Raw genomic sequence first — 21495 nt, forward strand, 5'->3', positions numbered from 1 at the left:
GGGTCTTAGGAGGCAGAAGGGCAGGCTCTTCCAGATGCAGAGCATAGGTTAAAAGTGCAAACTCTAGACCCAGGTTGATGGGGTTAAAATCTCACCTCCACCTTTTATCAGCTGTGGGACTTCGGGCAAGGAGAGGTCGCTGCTGTGAATTGTGCAAGACTGTTGAATCTCAGATCTGTACCTCTGAAACAAATAATGCAATATATGTTAAGAAAGAAAAAAAAAAAGAAGAAGAAGAAGAATGTAGCAGGAGGGGAAGAATGAAGCGGGGGAAATCGGAGGGGTAGACGAACCATGAGAGACGATGGACTCTGAAAAACAAACTGAGGGTTCTAGAGGGGAGGGGGGTGGGAGGATGGGTTAGCCTGGTGATGGGTATTAAAGAGGGCACGTTCTGCATGGAGCACTGGGTGTTATGCACAAACAATGAATCATGGAACACGACATCAAAAACTAATGATGTAATGTATGGGGATTAACATAACAATAAAAAAATTTAAAAAAAAAGAAGAGGTCACTGAACCTCTCTTTGTCTCCCCTTGGCATCTGTAAAACAGTGCTCCCTATAGGTGTAAATGGGCTGCTGTGCATCATTGGAAGCACACAGGTAGGTCTCATGCAGGACAGAACCTCGCACTTCGCAAGTGCTCTACAAGCCTTTGCTGTTACAGTGGTTAGGAATGGTATTTGAATTAGTATCACTCCATCTTCAACTCTCCCCTTTCCCTCTCCCCCCACCCCCCCCAACAGCTCAGAACCTCTTGTCTCATATCATGAGATAGAAAAAACCTCACTCCAAATGTATGCTTCGGTGTCTTTCACCTACACCTGGGCCCCAGCTTTTTCTTTTTTTTTTTTAATTTATTTTCAATGGCCTTGGATGACATTCCCCATCAGTGCTGTCCTCATGTTCCACTGTCCACATGGGGACAGTGCGGGAAACAAATGAGCTAAGTCCCCATGTCCTCCCTTCACTAGACAGTGTCCAGGAATCTGGGCGGGGAGGTCTGGGGAGAAGCTGCGCCCTGCTGGTGGCTGGAGCTCTACATTTGCATGCCCATGCAGGACTCCGGGATTGACATCGGGGACATCACTGCAAGGAAGGCTCTGAGGAAACAGCTGAAGTGCAAGACCTTCCGGTGGTACCTGGTCAGCGTGTACCCAGAGATGAGGATGTACTCGGACATCATTGCCTACGGGGTGGTAAGGAGCAGTCCCCTGGGGCTTCATGCAGACACAGAAAGCAAGGCCAGACAGAGACCTAGAGTCAGGGGAAAGGACAGAAGGAGCCTTCAGCCTCCCATGTAGGACCTCCGGTAGACCAGTGGACCAGAGACAGCCTCCCATGTGGGGCCTCCGGTAGACCAGTGGACCAGAGGCAGCCTCCCATGTGGGACCTCTGGTAGACCAGTAGACAAGAGGCAGTCTTTGGTGTCATAGCCCGAACCTCTCTGTTCCCTTGTTCTAAATCTCTCCTTTAGAGTCTTAAACAATTTAGCTCTAGCCTCAAACCTGCATGTTCTACTTAATAAAACAAAAACCTGCAGTTAGGGCAGACATGCAAGGTAATATAACGAACACCCACTATTCCCCCAGCATGGGTACCTGAGGTTCTAGCAACCAGCCTGCATGCCTCCGCTGGCTAAGGGCTTATGCTTTCCACTCACACACATGGCCTCCAGAAAAGGAGCTCTGGGACACAGCCTTCTTGAGTTCACTGTATTTTGAGGGATGTTTTAGGACCACCTATTGATTGGCACAGAGCAGTCACCCCGATGGAAAGCAGAGCACAGGGTTTGGATCCAGGCAGACCTGGTTCCAATCTTGACCAAGCCACTTGTCAGTCAAGGGTCTTAACATCTATGGGCCTCGGTTTCTTCCTCTGTTAAATAAGGGACAAAATAATACTGTGCTCCTAGAGTAGAAAAAAGTCTAAGATATATAAATATCTTATATATCCTGACAATTTGTATGTTCTGTCTAAGGTTAAAATGCTTTGAATATTATAAACTCTACTATTCTTCCAGTGTTCCCAGGACCATTCAACTCTTAAAATATTTTCAATGATACCTGATTGTTTTGGGGTTTTTTGGGGGTTTTTTTGTTTTGTTTTTTCTTTTTTTCTTCTTTTTTTTTTCTGTTTGGTTTTTTTTTTTTTTTGATATCTCACCTGGCTTTTGCTTCCTGAACACATGGAGGTTTTCTGCTGACAGTTATAAGTCCTCAAAACTACATAGATTACTGACGCCATGTTACAGTTGGGGAAACAGAAAGCCAAAGTGACCTTCCCATGTTCACATAGGTCATCAGCAGAAAAACTGAGTCTAAGACATCAGCTTCTGATATCATTCTGCTTCCTCCCTTTGGAGAGTATCCCCTCAGACCTTTTTGATATCCCAGGAAGAAACTCGAAGGAAGAACTGCGGCTTCTTCCTTGGATAAGCTCTGGTCAGAACCGAGTTCAAGGCCTGCCTCAGCAGGAATATAATGGGCAGAGCATCTGCCTGGGAGGGGAAGAAGAATGCTAGCTGAGGACTGGCCTCCATGTTCTCTGCGGGCCTCCCAACTCTGACACCCTAGAATTCTACAGGACACAGAGCCAGGATCCCAGGAATCCCCCCCACCCCCCATCAGACCTGTGTTGTCTAGCAGGCCAACCTGTAGGAAGGAATCATATCCTCCCACAAGAATTTCCATGGCACGGTTGACACGTTCTGAAATCAGTGGCCCCTTCCCTCTCTACTTCTCAGGCTGGTGTAATTTGGGTGCCAGAAAACTTCTCAGCTGGTGCCACCCAGCTATTACCTGAAACTCCATATCCTGTTGTCCCCATGGAAACACACTGGGCTGTGAAGTGCCCATCAGCCCCATCTTCCCCCCACCCCAGGGCCTTTCTGAGGACACAGCTGTTACTGGTGCCCCCAAACTCTGCCCATAGCAAGTTGTGTATGATGCTTGGCCATGGCTGGACCCAATCCAGAAAGGATGGTTATGCTGCTATGGCTCTGGAGAACCATTAGCCCAAAACCCCTGTGAGCCAGGACCAGCTTCTGGATTCATGTTCTCACCAGGCTGTCAGCTGTAGCTGAACAGTATTAGCCACAGTGGGAAAGCAACAGTGGAGGGGTGTGTGTGTGTGTGTGTGTGTGTGGCCATTGCCGTTCTGGGTCTTGGCCAAAGGCATCTTGTCTTCCAAGCAAGGGGGTCTCATCTTAATGACACGTACAACAGGTTTACCATGTAACCCTCTTACCGCCACACCCAGAAACCTTTAGCCGATCAAATAGTAAGTGGCATATATAGGGCTGTGATGTGGATCTGGCTGAGTCCATAGTTCGAGCTATTTTTACTCTGATGGGCTGAAAAGCCACTCTCAACATCCCAAAGGACTGAGCCGTGCTAGCCATCCTGGGGCAGGCGGCGGTCTCTGACCCCCCGTATGTTCATCCGCCAGCCACTGCTCGGAGCCCAGCCAACCTCCCCTCCCTTCTGGCTCCTCCACAGGCTGGCCTCTGACAGAGCAGAGCCACGCTTACTTGTCAAGGAGCATAATGAACTCTTTTTTTTTTTTTTAAAGATTTTATTTATTTATTTGACAGAGAGAGACAGCGCGAGAGAGAACATAAGCAGGGGGAGTGGGAGAGGGAGAAGCAGGCTCCCCGCTGAGCAGGGAGCCTGATGCGGGGCTCGATCCCAGGACCCTGGGATCATGACCTGAGCCGAAGGCAGACGCTTAATGACTGAGCCACCCAGGCGCCCCAAGGAGCATAATGAACTCTTAATGGGGGCCACAGGGTGAAGATGGGCAAAGCAAGATATAGCCGCAAGAGCAAGAGGATTTGCAGAGGCTGAATCATTCTTCCTGATTATTTTTATTCTGAAATGCAGAGGCCAGAGGTCTTCTCAGGGGTAGAGTTTCTTTTTACTTTTTCCATTCCAACTTATGCCAAACTACATTGCTCAGGTCAAATAACCTCCCGGGACTCTCAGTGGGGCCAGGGTCGTCTATAACCCAGCCCATTAATCCACTAACAGGTCCCATTAATGACTCCTGTGGGCAAAAGGGCCTGTGGGCCCCATTGTGTGGGCGTGGGTTTCCCCTGGATCATTGAACCCCGTGCCCAAGAAGTGGGGTCTTCAGATTAATCCCAGCTCTAGTGCTGACAGCAGAGATGGAGCAGCATCTAGAAGCAGACATGCCCGGCTTCTGGAATGTTAGCTTTGCCACTTACTCTCTGTGCAATCTCAACAATTTACAAAACCTTAAAAGCTATAGTCATACCATCTCCTGGGGCATTTTTCACAGTCTTAAGATTGTCGCCATTTGCATGATGGGAAGAACTTGCCACTTGTCCACTTCTCAACGCCATTCATTTGGGAATGCCATTCATTTGTTCATTGTCTTCATTCATTCATTCCATGTGTATATTCACTGTCTACCATGTGCCGGGGCTGGCCGGTGTCAGAGACGATGAGAAAGACTCAGACCTAGCCTGGTCAGACAGGGGAGACAGGCACGCGAAGAAGGGACCGGAACCAAGCACACTAAGCACAGCAATAAGAGAAATGGAGGTGCTGGTGAAGCACAGGGCCATGGCCTAACACCCAGATTTGGGTCAGGAAAGACTTCCAGAGTGACAGAGAAGCTGAGAACCAAAGGAGGGGGAGGATTTAGCCAGACAAAGAGAAGGCGTAAGGAGAGGCGACACGGGGAAGGGTGCGGCATCACAGACAGGGAGGGGAGGCAGACCTTCTTGCCACGCCACAGTTCCTCATCCTTCAAAGAGAGATCACCGACCTGGCCGGGTTCTTCTGAGGATGAGGGGCGGGTGACACATGGCAAGCACTTAGCTCAGTCACTGACACATAGATGAGGCCAAAACAGCCAGTTGTCCCAAATGGCTGTCAGCAAGGTCATAGCAGTAATAAGAGCAGCTAACAATTACTGCGCATTTGCCATTTGTCAGGGCCTGTGCTCCCTGCTTGTGGAGATGGTTGTGCTTACTCCTCCCGACAATCCTATGAGGCAGGCGCCAGTACTATGCCTACTTTAGATGGAAGAAAGCGGACAAGAAGGAGTTGTGTTCTTCGTCCAAGACCACACCGCTGGAGCCAGGTTTCCGTCCCAGCCTGTCTGTCCCGACAGCAACAGACCACCTGCTTCACGGGGCAGAGATGACACAGAGCTGGGGGGACTTTATCGAAAGGCACCACCTACCTCCTCACCCAGAGGATGGCTTTGAGAAGCTGGCGGAAAGCCAAGGCTGACATCAGGGCTCTCTGGACCTTTCTCTCTGTGATAGCAGTTAGCAGATCTCGCTAATGGGTTATAGTTCTCGGCTTTAGATGTGACACCCTTCTCTCTGTGGGCTGCAGGAAAAGTCCAGAGTGTGTTGACATATGCTCCCTCACCGAGGCAAGCCACGTAGTTGTTTTATAAAAGAGGATTTGCTGCAGAGATGTTTCTGAGGCCTCTGCCCAGGGAGCTGGCACACGTTTATAATTCTAAAGAACCTCCAAACCGCAAGTCTGGGATTGAGATTCCTTCACCCGGTGGAGGAGAGGAAGCTCAAGAGAAAAGAATTTGACTTTGTTCCTTGCCCCCTGTCAAGAACGGGGGATGCCTAGAGCACACATGTGCCTCTGGTCGTTCCGTTTGGAACCGCTTCGCTGGGCTCACTGCATTCCTGCCACAAGTTGTCAAGACAAGGGAAGCCCAGCCGCTGTCAGTCTCTGGCCTCCTTGGATGGATGGCCCACCTGTGGTCCTTCACCCGGGTCTTCCCTGAATTCCAATATCCATTTCCTGTTCTAAACAGAGCACCTCGCTGCTAACAAGAGCTATATAAGCTCGCTCAAGTTAGGGTGGGTAACAATGCCACAAACTCGCTTCTGGGCACAGGAACTGAAGTGCAGCTGGGCATGAGCACTAGAGCTGGGAAGCCGCCGAAGCCATGGTAGGTCGCAATGTCCCTCATTCTGTCTCATGCTTCATCTCTTCCTCGGCCACAGCTGGATTTCTCTGCTTACGCATCGCCCAACGGATCTCCCAGACCCAATCTAAATGGCCTCACAATTCTAGTGGCCACCACCCACGGACCACCAACTCTCTCGCTGAGAGTTCTAGCACGGAATAAGAGGATGACGAGACGATTCCATTCCAGAAAGAGGTTGGAGGAAAGCAAGAGAAAGAAAGAGAATTATTAAGTCATTCTCACCTGCCTGTTGGTGCCCACCGTGGTGTACTCAGCTGTGGCTGGTGACCAGGGCCATGGGGACTGTAAGCTGTCCTTGCCAGGGGCTGGGAGGGGGCTTATTCCAGAAAGGGACATTGAATATTGGCTTTCTTACCTGACATGGTGAGGCATTGGTTCTATTGATTGCTATGTGCCTGTAGGTGAGGTTAAGAGATACCTCTCTCTTCTCCTACCCCCTTAGCCCCCTCCTCTCTTATTCACCTGCCAGAACTCCCAGTCTGGAGAATCCTCATCCCCTGGGCACCACTGGGGCCAGGCCAGCCACTGCTGGATCTGCAGGGGCCAGAGAGGACCTTCCCAGAGGACACGTCAGGCCTGAAAGCAGCTAACATGTTACCCACTTCCCCCAACCTTCCAGAGCAGAGACTTCTATCCAGGGACCATTGAAAGCCCTTGTGCCACCCCTGTGGGAATGGAGGGGGTGCAAACCCTAGCACCATTTTCTGTGTGTTCGTGCCTGTGTATCTTTTATTCCTACCTAGACTGTCTTGGCTTATTCTTTAACAACATGAGAATGCTTCTCCTTCACAGGAGGCTGGGTTCCCATCAGCACCTTTATACCTGCAAAAGCTGGTGCTTGCTGCTTTCCATAGTATTCAAGGGGCCTCGGGTTGATTATGGAAATGGAGCCTGTCTCCGTGGAATGCTGGCTTCTCCTGATTTAATGCATTTGTTTCTCTGTTCCTTTCTCTCTGGTGTGGCCGCCCCTCCTCGGGTGTTCAGCTGCAGAACTCTCTGAAGACCGATTTGTGTCTCGATCAGGGTCCAGACACAGAGAACGTTCCCATTGTGTACATCTGCCACGGGATGACACCCCAGGTGAGTTCCCCGAGAGAGCCCCTTGCTGGGGGTGCACTCACGTATGTCCGGCATGGGCAAGGATGGTTAAACTCCTGTCATGGCGACTCTAGGCCCAGGGGCCTCCGGCGCTTTTCGTTAGGAGTATGCTCATGACTAAAAGGGGAGAGTCATACCTGCCTTACCTGGAAGGAGGCTGGGATAGCAGATGCTGGCGTGGATCCTCGGGGGTGGGGAGCAAGGAAGAGGATCAGTTTCTAAAGAGGAACACCTGCCTTTTTTGGAGAGACTGTGGGTAAACTGCAGTCCTGGTTCTGGCAATCATGCCCTTTCCGAACAGGAGGGAACCCAAGGGTCCCTCGAGCTCCCTGACATCTCAGAATCCCTTCAGAGTGCCATTTCATGGCTTTTGGGGCTCTGCCCTTTAGTAGATCACAGCTGCAGCCAAAATTTATAGCCACGAGAGCTTTTCTAGCTCGTGTGACCTTCTCCTGGTGGAGAATGAGGGGAAGCTACCAGGAAAATAAGTTATCCTAGGAAAAATTAGCCAGTCACAGCGTAGGCTTCAGATATCCAAAGAGGATGCTGAGACAGAGACAAGAGAAATGGCCTATTCAACAAAGTACAATGGACAACCATTGCCCATGGAGGCCATAGACTGACCTGTTCTGATTTGACAACATTTTCAGAGTTTACTTATCTTACCTCCAGTAGTGCAAATGATTTTTTTTAAAAGATGGTATAGAATGTATGTATATTTGTGCAATTATACTGCTGTGTTTAAAAGGGTCATTACCCACCTCAACACACAACCAAAAGCAATCATGATGTGCATGTGTGTCACCGGCGTACTGTGCTGGGATTTCCGCTGTGATCTCCACCAGCTCATCGTTTCTGTGGGCCCAGCTGCTGTGGCATCACCGACTGGTCGGTCACAGGTCAGCAGATCACACTATCCCCACACCACACAGTATAGCAACTCATTCTTCATCCTTACAACACTGTGATATTTCTCACGGATGACGATTTTTATATAAACTTTTTATTGACATCTAACATAGGTACAGACAATAGACAAATTGTAAGTGTACAGATTAGTGAGCTTTCAGAGCAAACACACCCACATAACCAGCACCTGGATGAATAAAAGGGGCATTATTGCCTGATTCTGAATTTTATATAAATAGGATTATAGGGTGTATGCTTTCTCGGGTTGGCTTCTTTCTTTCATCGTTATATTTGTAAAGTACCTCTGTGCTGCTACGTGTAGTTGTAATTTTTATTACTATGTAATATTCCATTTTATGAATATACCATATTGACTATATATTTACCGCTGATGGACACCTGAGAGTATTATGAATACTGCTGCTATGAACATACTTGTTTTGGAACATGTATGCACTCATTTCTTGTGGATTTATACCTAGGAGTTGAATCGCTAGTCATAGGGTTGCTATATGTTTACTTTGAGCAGACACTGCCTATATTAGTCTCCTGGGGCTGCCATAACATAACGCCACAGGAATTTATTTTCTCCCAGTTCTGGTGCCTGGGAAGTTCAAGATCAAAGTGCTAGTGGATTTGGTTTCTGGTGAGGGCTCTTTCTGGCTTGCAGATGGTTACCTTCTCTCTGTGTCCTCACATAGCAGGGAGAGAGAGAATGAGTGAGCTCTCTGGTGTCTCTTCTTGAAGGGACACTAATCCAATGGGCTCAACCCTTATGATCTCATTTAACCTTAACTTGAAGAATTGGAGAATACTCAGCCTGTCCACATTGTAAAAAATGAGAAAGCTTGTTCTGAAGAGAACACTGAGTTTAGCTGAACAACAATTTGATTAAGAGATCATGGTGGGATTCATGGACTCAATCGGCCATCTCAGCAGCAAAAACCATAAACTGAGATGGGCTTATCCCAGCAGAGAACTGGCAGGCTGAACACAAGAGAGAGCAGGACAGAATGAAGGCCAGCTGGTGGACTTCTTGGCTTTCACAAGGTGGACATGTGAACATGCCCTCTTCCTCAAGAAAAGGGAAGAATGATACTGAAGGCCATTCAGAGATCATCAGTGCTGCCAGCCCCCCCACAGCCCCAGGGGCAAGGCTGGTCTCCTCAAAGAGTGGACCTGCCTCTCTGGTTTCAGTGGGCCTGGATGGCCCTGCCCAGTGCCTCAGGAGTGGGACCAAAGCAGGGAGCGTCTCGGGCAGTGCCACCCCAAAGGGCCAAAGGCACAGGCAGCTCCACAGAGCCACGGGGATGATGCTGTCACCCCAGTGGGCCTGGAGGGCAGAGCGTCAGGACAAAGAGGTTATTCTCAAGCCTTGAGATCTAATGGAATTAGCCTTGCCAGGTTTTGGACTTGTCTGGGACGCATCACCCCCTTCCTTCCAACTTCCCCCTTCTGGAATGCACTTGTCCAGCCTGTGTCTATCCCACCATCATATTTTGGAAGCTCATAACTTATCTGATTTCACAGGCTCTCAGCTGGAGAGAAATTTTGCCTCTGGATAAATCGCACCTTGAGCCTCATGCACATTAGAGGCTACTTAGATGATATTTGAACTTTAGACTTTAGAGTTGATGCTGGAATGACTTTAGACTTTGGGGGCTGTTGGGATAAAATGAATATATTTTGCATGGGAGAAGGAAATGAACTTGGGGGTCCAGGGGCAGAATGCTATGGACCGAATTGTATCACCCCAAAATTCATGTGTTGAAACACTAATCCTGACTGTATTTGGAATAAGGAAGCAATTAAGGTCAAATAAGGTTATGAAGGTGGAGCTCTGATCTGATAGAATTACTGTCCTTATAAGAAGAGACACAGAGAGCTCCGTGTCTCTCTGTCTCTCTCTCCCTGCCATGTGACAACACAGCAAGAAGGAGGACATTAGGAGGCTAGGAAAAGAGCTCTCATTAGAAACTTAATGTACCAGCACCTAGATCTTGGACCTCTCAGCATCCAAAACTGTGAAAATGACTTTCTGTTGTTTAAGCCACCCAGCCGGTGACATTTTGTTGTGATAGCCCAGGTCAACCAATATACAGTGAAACAGTCTCCCAAATTAATTATCTCAATTTTTACTCCCACCAACTGTATATTAGAGTTCTTGTTGTTCCCCACACCCTTGCCACCATTTAGTATTCTCTGTAAATCTGTATTATTTCCAAATGATAGACATCATGGCAGGTGTAGAGTCATATCACACTGTGGTTTTAATTTGCATTTCCCTGATTATTAATACAGTTGGGCACCTGAGTTTTCAGCTCAGAAAATCCCCACGTTGTTCTTGAGTATGGGCCAAGGTGGCCAGGTCACAAGTAGTTTGGTCTTTTTGTAAATTCCCTGCCAGCTTGTTAATGCTTGCAGCCCAGGAGACAGTGAATGAACTTGCTTTTAACAAATCTATGTGGAAATCTGCAGGGTTGTTGCTTATCTGGACCACCGGGCAAATGTTGAGTGTTTCCTCTGTGGGATGGTGGATGTCAGTTTGAGCAAAGGCTGCCAGTCTCCCAGCTGCTGATGATTCAATATGGGGCCGTCTGTCCTGTGGTTAAGAGCATGGATTCTGGAATCAGATTGTCTGTGTCCTAATATTAGCTTTGACACTCTCTAGTTGCCAAGTTTTTAAATGGGCAAGGTTTTAAAATGTGGGCCTATTTTATTTTCTGTAAAATACAGATTAATGATGGTATATAGCATAAAGGTTACTGTAAAGATTTAATACATGTCAAATATCTAAAAGAGTGCCTGGCATATAGTAAGTGCTCAGTGAGTGTTAGCTAATAATATTGCTATAGTACTATACTATTATTACTGCTCATTAAGCCTTGCTCAGTATATATGCCCTCAAGATTCTAGCTCCAGCCCACAGTGAAATGACTTTCCTTAACCTCATGCGCCATGTGCCATGGATTCCAGCCCTGGTCACAGCCTACCCATAGACTAATGGAGCATCACTGAGTTTCTGTGGCAACAAAAATGCAGTGGAGTAGGGGAAAGGGGGTGCTTCAGGAAGCCTGAGTTCTAGGCTTGGTCTTGCCACACAGTTGCAATGTCACCTTAACCCTCCCTGGACCTTTATTTTGTTTTACTCTTTTATTGAGATATGATTTTACACTAAAGTACACACATCTGAAGTGTGCAGTTTAATGAATTTCCACATTTGTAGACAACTGTGTAGGCACCATCCAGATCGAGCCCATCATCCCACTGGGCTTCCTCATTCCTCCTCTTGGTCAATACCTCTACCCAAAGGTAATGACGATTCTGGTCCCTAGCACCACTGATTTGTCTCATCTGGGCCTGTCTTCTTCTCTGCAAATGGGGAAGCTGGGCTGGCCAGCTCTGGACCCAGCTCTGCCAGCTCTATCCACTTACCTCCAATTCTTCCTTTCTGAAATTCTGTTGGCCTGGGAAGCTGGGAGTCTGTGCTGTGCTTGCCAGGAAGGATGGGAGCTGCCTTCCCTTGGTGCTTTATGAATCAGCTTCTTGATGTAGATCTGCAGCAAGTCTTAAAGACTTGGGTCCCCCTCCCCATTCCTCAAAGCCACAGTCGTCATGTGACTGGGCTGTGCAGGGAACATGGGGGCCCAGTTACCCTCTACCACCAGGCCTGTAGCTGAGGCGCACGGCTGTTAGTGCCCAGAGGTAAGGAGGCTGGAGACCGACCTCGGATCAAACATTTCCCAGAATGGGGTGGTGTAGGGACCGTGTTGAGTCTGGCCTGCCCAGTGAGCCTGGGCGAATGGGGTTCTCTGGAGATGGGCTGTGTGTCCTTGGTGGAGTTCATCCATCCACCAGAGATAGACACAGGTGCAGGGGATAAGCGGTGGGTGATAAGGCAGAGCCTCTGAGTGGGAAGCCTTCCCACAGGTATCTAATGGCCCCTAAGAACTTTGCTGGCTCATGGAGGGGATGAGAAAAGGAGGAGCTCAGGGATAGCACCTTAGTATGAGGTCAGGGTACAACTCATAAGGGGACTATGGGCAAATACAGACCCCGAGGATTCTCTGAATCTCCTAGACTTGGTCCAAATCAGACCCTCAATATGTATTTCCAGGGACATTTTTCCCCTGACCGGCAGCTCGCTCTCAGCAGAATCTCTCTTGTTACCATGGCCACAGAGGCCAAGGAGAGACCAGGGAGGGTCCTATGTGCACAGATGGGACTGCCACATGTAGTTGTGCAGTGCGCCACATATACGTCTTCAAGATTCTAGCTCCAGGGGAACAATGTGGCACCTCCCATTGTTGTCTGGGGAGTAGAGATCAGCGCCAGGTGACAGTCTTTCTGACCTCTGCTATGAAAACTCACACATTCCTCCCTACGTATCACATGTGATAGGAGGCTTGAAAATGTTGAAAGGCAAATGATGAGGCAGTACATAGTGATCAAGAAACAGACTGCCTGGGTTCAAATCCCAGCCAGACCACTTACTACTCAGGTTCCTTGAGTAGGTGTCATAATGTCCTTATGCCTCAATTTCCTCACCTGTATGATAGTGGTACCTATCTTACGAGGTTGTTATAAGAATTTTAAAAATCGATGCACATAAAGCATTGAGACAACAAGCGTGGGACACGGTCACCGCTTCCTAGATACTGGCTTTTATTTTACCAGATTGGTAGAGACTCGAGACCATGTCCTTGAGAACGGGAATTGTTTAGCCTGGAAAGGAGCAGATTTGAGAGGGACATGAAAACTTTCAAAATTATAAAGATGCAGATTTTTGGCTGAGTATAAGGAAACTCTTCCCAGTCATTGGCTCAGGTGATACTGTGACCTCTCCATCATCAGAGATGTCCAAGTCAAGTTTGGCGAGCTCCAGGGGCATTATGAAAGGTTCCTATATCATGTAGATTCTTTTTTTTTTTTTAAAGATTTTATTTATTTATCTGAGAGAGAGAGCACATGAGAGGGGGGAGGGTCAGAGGGAGAAGCAGGCTCCCTGCGGAGCAAGGAGCCCGATGCGGGACTTGATCCCGGGACTCCAGGATCATGACCCAAGCCGAAGGCAGTCGGTTAACCAACTGAGCCACCCAGGCACCCTATCATGTAGATTCTTAAGCTAAGAAATCCCTAAGGGCCTTCCCACCCTGGAATTCTATGACTTTTTAATTCATAAATCAGTGAGAGTCTATCATGTACCTGAGAGTATTCTTGGCCCTGGGAAACAGTCATGAACCAGACAAAAGTCCCTCCCTCATTAAGTTCCCATTCTATTGCTGGAGGCAAACTATTCTCAATTTTCTCATCCTCAAATCTTCACCACAGCTGGGACTTGAACTCTTCTCTGTCCTCTAAGAATTACATGTGTGGCCAGAGTTGAGCTGCATGCCTTGGATTTCAGCCAACCACAGCCAAGAAGAGTGAAGGAGGAGAAAGGTCAAGAAGGCAGGACAGCAAACTAGCCTAGTTTATCCTGCAGACTTGGAGAGTCACTTCCCTTCCTCGTTTCCTACTTTCAAATTTCTAAGTTTATCTATTTGAGGTTTTAAAACCAGAAAGAATCTGTATCAATCAGGTAATAAACAATCCTCAAAACTCTTTACCATTAACCAAACAAGTTTGTCAATTCAAAAAAGTAACACGTGATTCTTAAACAAGTTAAAATGAACATGTGACAAAAACTTAGTTGATTCATTCATAAGGGAACTAGAAAGAAGGTTAAGCAGGTACTGAGAGCATCTGAGGAGCTCAGGATCTGCAGACATTTTCTAAAAAAGAACATTAGAATAAGATTGCTAGATTAGATACCAAAGTGGTCAATGCCCTGTAGGGAAATAAAATCATAGACTTTAGTGTGCTCTTTACTACCCAGGCAGAAATCTGGAAGTTAGTATTTAACTTCCTAGTGTCTGGGTATTAATCAAAAGGTAAATAGCAAAAACAAAAAAAAAAAAAAAAGGAAATAGCAAAGTCAAGCAATTGTCTTGGAAAATTGCATACTCTTGGGTGGGCTTGTTAGACAGTGCCCCAGGATAGTAGTGAAAAGGGTAGACCACTTCCTCTCCCAGTTTGCCTTATTTCCAGGTGTGAGATATTTCTCGTCTGTTCACAAAGTTGGCTAAAGGCGGAGGAACTCTCCAGGCCATTAGTGAATCAGATCCTCTTGCAGATGAACCATGGGGACTTGCCCCTGTACCATTTCCTAAGGCAGCTACCACAGAAGACCACAGACTGGGTGTCTCAAGCAGCAGAAATATTACATTGTCTCACAGTTCTGGAAGCTAGAAGTCCAAGAGCAAGGTGTCGGCAGGGCTGTGCCCCCTCTGAAGGCACGAAGAAAGGATCTGTTTCAGGCCTCTCTGCTAGCTTCTGGGAGTTGTTGGTCACCAAGAATGGTAGTTGTGATGGAACAAGTCTCCCTACCTGTGGTGTTCTCCCGACGTACACGCCTCTGTTCCTTGTTATAAGGATGCCAGCCATGCCCGATTAGGGCCCCCCCTCCTCCACTGTGACCTCATCCTCACTTAACGAATTACATCGGCAGTGACTCTATTTCCAAAGGTCACATTCTGAGGTACTGGTTGGGGGGAGGGTTAGGACTTCAACATATGGATCTCTGAGGTACACGGTTCCACCCACAGCACCCCAAAGGGGAAGAGTGTGACTGGAAATCTGACTTTCACACATCAGATGAAAAGTGCCTCACATCGCTTCCTCTTCACGTTCGGTTCACCAGAGCCAATCATACGACCCCGCTAGCTCGCCCCCAAGGATGTGGGAAGTCAGGGTTTTCTGCGTGCCCGGGAAGCCCATCTCTGCCATGGAAACTTAGATATTTGCTAAGTCCGTTTCACCTCCGACAAATAAGAAAACAAGAAAATGGCATCTGGAGATGGGAGCTGGCTGGCCTGAGCCCAGGCCTTCTGCCGCTCACTGGCAACCACGGGGCTAGGGAGGGTGCCTGTATTATGGTTTCTGGTTTCTCCTCCGGTTTCATTCATTTGTTCTTCAAACATATGACGGGTCGTCTTTCAAGAAGGCCCTATGGTTTAGAAAGTTTCATTTCCCTTAAGAAACAAATTTGGTCTAGTGATAGGAATGGTGTCATAGGGCAACTCATAGTGGGGCCCAATGGGGCCAAAAAACACTGTGGGCTGGAAAGAGGGGCTGGGTTCACGTCCGTCTCTAAACCCTTTGAGAGATTCTGCTTACATGTTGTTTAAAAAGTTGACTCTGATACAGTTGTGATATTCTCAGCTGGCAGAGAAGGCCCTGGGTAAGAGAAAGCATGGTGTAACTAATCAAACTAGCGAGGTGAAGCTGCTGGGAAGCACGCTAATTGGTTAATGAGTAAATGTAACCATTTTATTTAAATTAGCAGCAAATTTCAAGCTATCCTCAAAATAACTGAGAATATTAGCCCTCATTAGTGTAACAGCCTGGAAAATGTCTTCTGCTGGGAAAAAATACAACAATGGGGTCTCCCCACAGACTATTTAATCAATCACTCCTTCACTCACTCATTCATTCATTTGCTCATTCAAGAAACATGCCCTGAGTGTTACTTTATGCCAAGAATTGGGAGAGGCAAAGGCATCTTTGCCCAGGCCCCGGACCTGGAGGAGTCCCAGTCTGGAGGAGGAGCCAGGCGCTTAGATCATGACAGTTCATATGATACAACCCTACTGCCCCTAACCAGCTTCTCGGGAGCCCAGCAGGATGGACAGTGCGAGGCAGGGTCTGGGGGCTTCTCCCATTCTCCCTGCCTGCATCTTCCCGACTACAGAAGGCACAGGGGAAAACAGTACGTTTCCTATGGGAAGGTAAATTCATGATTGTGGAAGAAAGAAGATGCAAGGATCTTTAATTCCCTCTAAAGTTTTAGAAGTACTTAAGCCACCATGTTGTGCTTCAGGAAGTGCATTTTGACTCTAAGTACGAAGATCAGAGTTGAGCTGAAAGCAGTATTCTATTTTTATGCAGAGACAAATGCCATGGTAGATCAGGTCGTATGTGTAATAAAAGTAAGAAAAATATGGAATTATAGGTGGACTTTGGTACCTTTGCTTTTGGGAATGGTTTGGAATTTCTTCTTCGTGTTTTAAATTCGCCATCGGCCGTGCATACATACACGCTTGCCAACCCCACTGGGCTCTGTAACGGAGCCGTGTCTCCTCTCCCGGCCCACGGAGCTTCTGGTGGCCGTGCAGGGGGCATCAGAGGCCTCTCGTGCATTGTGCACCAACCCCCCAGATCTGTCGAGGAACATCTCGGAGACAAATGAGCAAGTTTTACTCTGTCGCCAAGAATTTAGATCACCAGCCGCTTCTCTGTGACCTGTGGGAGGTTTCTCCACCTCTCTAGGATTTTGTTTATAAGTCCATCAGAATGCCTGGCACTGAGTGGCTGTAAGGTTTGGAAAAACTTCCTTGAGTTGACTTCTTGGTTCTGATGTGATGACATTGGGCCCCGCGCACCTCCTCGTGTGTGGTTGTCGTGTGCAGCGGCAGCTGACAAGCGTCGGTACAGTGCCCCTGTGGGGCTACAGTTTGAGGGGAGCCTCAACCAGTCTGGAAACTTCGGCTGACACCTCCAGCTCTGCATGATTCGGGGCCCGAGCCATAGATGGTTATCTGCACATCTTCATGTATTGGGCTCTGAGCTGTGACATCTCATAATCCCAGGGCCATCATTCCCACAGGAGGCAGATTAAGTGGTACCTCTAGCTGAATTACCAGCAGGTAATTCTCTAATGGCCTAATGTGACCACACCTAAGCCCGTGCCTAGAACGTGATGGCAGGTGTTATGATGTCATGCCGAGGGCGGCCTCTCCAAGTATGAAAAGTGTGACACTTGAGGCTGGGATGAGGAGGGCTGACCGTCTGCAGTCATCCCTCCCTACCCCTGCACCACCAACCCAGGACCCCCAGGGCTGGAGTGGCTCCCTTCATCCTTGCAGCCCTGGAAGCATCCATGGAGATCAGGTGCCTAATGTTATCTGCCTGCATCCCAGGGCTCAGGAGCTCACTGCTCTCTGTGTCTGCTCATCAGTGAGGAGTGAAGGCGTTGTTTTCAACCCAGCCTGCAATCTCCTTTCTTCCATAGAGCCCTACTAAAGAACAGGAACTAGCCTGTCCTGTGCCCCGTGGCGGGTACTTGCCTGTGACCCTGACCCTGCACTTATGAGCTATGTCACCTGGGACAAGATACTTAATTTCTCTTTACCTCAAATATCTGTAACTTCAAACCTAGCTTAACTACAGGCTACTATGTTATTATTTTATTGATATACATTATATTTATATAATACATATTACATATATATCTGTATATAATAGACACATTTTATTTATATTTATATTTATATATCCGTATGTATAATTAGTATGTGTTAGTCTCCCTAGACCCCTTCCAGGTGTCAATTCATTTCATCTTAAAGCCATGTTGCCACCTTATTCCCAAAGATGTTGGCTCAAAGACATAAAGATGTGCCCAAGTCCCCATCCCAGTGGGTGGCAGGTGCAGGCCCGTAGTGTGCAGAACACGATGGTAAGTGCAATTATGTCACAGCCAAGAGCACCTGTTCCCAGGGTGGAAGAAGGGGCTCACAGCTGGGAAGAGCAGGCTGATCACCTGGTGCTGTTTTCTCTCCCAGCACTGCCTCCCTTAGGCTCTAGATGCTTCCCCAGGGCACAGCCCAGGTGACCCGTCACAAGGCTCCTTCTCCATCACAGACAGCCCCTGGACCCACCCACAGCTAGCAGCCTGGAGCGTGTCCCTGCCCTGGGTGGGTGAGCGCCAGCCAGTTTGGCACCCTGCTTCCAGAAACCGCCCCTCTCCATTTCCCTTTAGGTGGCTGCACTCAGAGCCCATACATCAGCTCAGTGGGGGGGTGCAGGAACACAGGGAGGCACCGAGGGGGACGTTAGCACGCAGATGTTGGTGCTGCAGCCGTGAGCTACTCTCTGAGAGTCAGGGGAACTCTGCCCTGTTCCTGAAGCTTCGGTTCTAAAAAAAAAAAAAAAAAAAAAAAAGAGCCGCTTGATTTGTTATTCATTCCACCTGCTACATTCTTCACTTCATGTCCAAACTCCACAATTAGAGTGGCAAACAGCAAGTTTTGCATGACTTTTATGAAGCTCCCACAGGCCAGGGAGAAGCAGTCACCACAGTGGGCCAGCCCTGGGGAAAATGGTCGTGGCTCGCCACCCAGGGAGCTGTCCCTCCCACCCGCCCTCCACTCCTGGCCTTTGGAGAGCTTTGCTTCTCAGGCCTCTGGCGTGGGGGCTGATCACTGAACCAGCATCAGAGCAGCCAAATTTAGATCCAGCCTGGGACCTGGCTCTGTGCTCTCTGACAGATCACTTCCCTGCTCCAAGCCTCAGCTTCCTGGTCAGTAAAATGGGATGGAGGCTGGGGTTTAAATGAAGCAACACACCCAAATGTGCCCAGCACCAAGCCTGGCACGGCATCCGGCTCAGTAACGTGGGTTTCCTTCTAATTAGGGCAGCCTCTCAACATTTTTGAGAGCTCGCTAGTCTGCCTAGAGATAATAATACTGACAACAGCTACGTTTCTTGTTTAGTGCTCCTTGGCGTCTCTGTAAATGCTCTGTATGATCTCCGTGACTGCTCAGCAGCCCTGGGGAGTGGGTTCTGCTGTTACCCCATCTGTCCACAGGAGGAGACTGGGCCTCGGGGCAGTTATGTAACTTGTCAAGAGTCACAGGATCACCAAGCGGTGGCCCCTGGTGGCCCAGCGGCCAGGGCATGCTCGGAGCCGTGACTTAGGAGTGCCTCCCTGGTTTCATCAGATCTGTGGCCTCCGCTCTCAGGAAGTTCTCTGGGCACAGGACTAGCCATCACGGTGTGGCATGATGAAGGCCCGCGCCTCGGAGGTGTTCAGAGTGTGCTTGCTGGAGGAAGAAAGGCTGCGGTGACCATATAGGGGAGGGAGGATTTAGCCCACCGCCAGGCATGCTCTTCTCCTTAGGACCTAAAAGAAAACTGAGTCTGATTTGCCGTTTCCTCCCTGAAGGGACTATGGCAGGTTCCTGAGGCTAGGCTGAAGGGAATTTGAAAATACTACCCGGCTGGCACTGCCCTTCCCCATCACCCGGGGCTCTGACCCAGAACACAGGTGGGTCAGCTCTCACTTGATGCATAAGGACTCCTTACATATGCCTCTGGCCTTTGGGATTCCCCCTTCCACCGGAGGAACTGGGGCAACCATCTCCCCATTAGAAGACATCTAGTCTCAACATTCCCGGAGCAAAGCATCAGATCCAAAGGCCCCCAGTTCTCCCCACTTCCTACCCTTCAGGTCTCAGCCGAAGTCCACTTCTGCAGGGCAGCCTTTCCAGACCACCCCATCCCAGGTGCTCTCATGAGTTACTCTCAAATCTCTGCACCTGTCTGATTGCTTCACAGCTCTTGCAGTATACGGATAAATGTGATGAGAAGCACAGTGGGCGGTTAATCGTGAATTTGTCTACTTGTTAAACAAATAAGCTTACGATCTACCACTAGATCGTAAGTTTCTTGAGGGCAGGCACTTGCTTGTCCTCCAGTGTATCCCTCGAGCCTAGCACACTGCCTGGTACAGAGCAGGAATCTGTTCATCAAGTTGGTGGATTTTTGAGTAATTGAAGGTAGTCTTCCTGACAAAGACCTCCTAGCAGCCTGCCCAGCCACACTGGATCTGCCACTCATCAGCCTTCACCCAAAGCCTGACTCTTCTGTAAAATGAAGTTAAAAACATCCACCTGATAGAGGTTTTGTGAGGATTAAGTGGAGAAATACACAGGGTACACAGCACCGAGCCTGGTACCCTGTAAATCCTCAGTCAATATACTGCAATTACTATTATTTTTAGTAATAAGTTATTAGTGAAGATAAGATCTGGCAGGATCTGTAATCTCTTCTTTTAGACCCAGTATCTTTTCGTGGGGACCTGGGGATGGGAGCTGGAGAAGTATACCCTCCCCGACTGGGATGGAAGCCAGATCGTGTGTATTTTTCTTGACGAGGGCCAGTTGTTATGGGGCATGTTGGACAGGAGTGGGGAAGGAGAGCCCTTCCATTGAGGCCTCTCCAGCCCCCATGCTTGCTGGCACACAGAAACGGCCTGCCTTCCCATTTGACTCAACCCTCAGGCAAGAGAGAGTTCTCCTATTGACAGGGCTGCATAGACTCCCCGCCGGATCCTTTTGCAACTCACACTTGCACTTGAGAGGGTCCCATGGAACTGCACGCAGGAGTGCCCAGGGTGCAAGCAGTGAGCCAGGGACAGAGTATAAGTCACAAGCCTTCCATCTCAGGAGACACACTGCTCTTGGACTGCTTAGGTACAGTGTCCACCGCCCACCCTGCAAGGCTCTTCCTCCTTCAGTTTGGAGCAGGAAGTGGGGAGCTTTCCCCAGAGCTGATGTGTGGGCTCTGCTGCCCTTTGCATGAAGGCAGGCCCTCAAGCAGCGAGCTGCATCATTGGCTGCTCCTTGCTCCTGTTTCTGGGTGGGGCAGTTCTCCACTATGTGGGCCTGTCCTCCTCAGTGCAGGATGGTTAGCTTCCCTGGACTCTGACCAGCAGTAGGCTCAGTGTGGACTGAACCATCCCCATGCATTTCCAAAGGGGCCCTGGAGGAGGAGGTCCGTACCACCCCTGGCTGAGAATGTGATAAAGAAGGAAGCATACGACACAGGCTCTAGGATTGGGGAATGGCTAGTGGCCTTGAGTGGGGACATCTGAATGGTGTTTCTATCGGGGCAGCTTAAGGATATGCTCGTCTATTTCAAGAAATTTCCTAAGGAGAGGTGTTCAGAATGTAAAGGGGTTCTTGTATTTGATTTTTCCAACTAACTTCATTGTCACCACACTGCCTTTGTCCCAGCTGCTTTTTCTGCAATCTGCTCATTGCTGAGCATTAGTCCTGCCAGCACAAAGCTTTAGTGGAGTCCTTGAGGTTAGCACTGTGTTAATATACTGGGAATTTCAGCAAAGCCGGGCCCTCTAAATCAATCACTAGAACAGCTTTATTTTTTTTCTTGCTCAAAAATACATTATTAAATGCAGGAACACGTGTGGGAGTGGAGGTTGACTTGGGTGAAGGACACGCTTAAAAGGAAAATTTCATGACATTTTTTCTGCAGGAAAAGGGCCTTGCTGGTCTTAATTCTTGTATAACTGAGCCTACAGAACACATTTATGTCTCTGCGGTATCTTTAGCTCCTCGGAATATCCTGAGCTGCTCAGAAGTCACTCAGTCATATTTGCCTGGGGCATTATAGGTACTTAACAGCTATATATTAAATAACGAAAGGACTGAATTCATGGAAAATTAAAGCCTTTTTTAAGTGAGGATCACAAAATGGACTGAGCCCGTTTTCCCCTTTTCAGTTGCTCTGGGGGTTTCTAGGGTGGCAGGGTTTGAGCTGGCACCTACCCCTGAAGGAGGACGGTTGACACCATTGGTGCGTTTCCTGAATAC

The 21495-nt window shown here is 48.5% G+C and overlaps 1 protein-coding gene across 1 annotated transcript in view; it reads left to right on the top strand.

Moving 5' to 3' along the window:
- GALNT18 (polypeptide N-acetylgalactosaminyltransferase 18) overlaps positions 1-21495 on the top strand; it is a 349679-nt gene that overhangs the window by 301094 nt on the left and 27090 nt on the right. Inside the window, exons 8-9 of the mRNA XM_034995612.1 lie at positions 1066-1203; positions 6980-7075. Of these exons, the coding sequence (XP_034851503.1) occupies positions 1066-1203; positions 6980-7075 (234 nt within the window). The remainder of the gene's footprint in view (positions 1-1065; positions 1204-6979; positions 7076-21495) is intronic.

Source organism: Mirounga leonina, unplaced genomic scaffold (genome assembly GCF_011800145.1).
Source record: "Mirounga leonina isolate KUSES-001 unplaced genomic scaffold, KU_Mleo_1.0 Mir_92, whole genome shotgun sequence".
Taxonomy (NCBI): Eukaryota; Metazoa; Chordata; class Mammalia; order Carnivora; family Phocidae; genus Mirounga; species Mirounga leonina.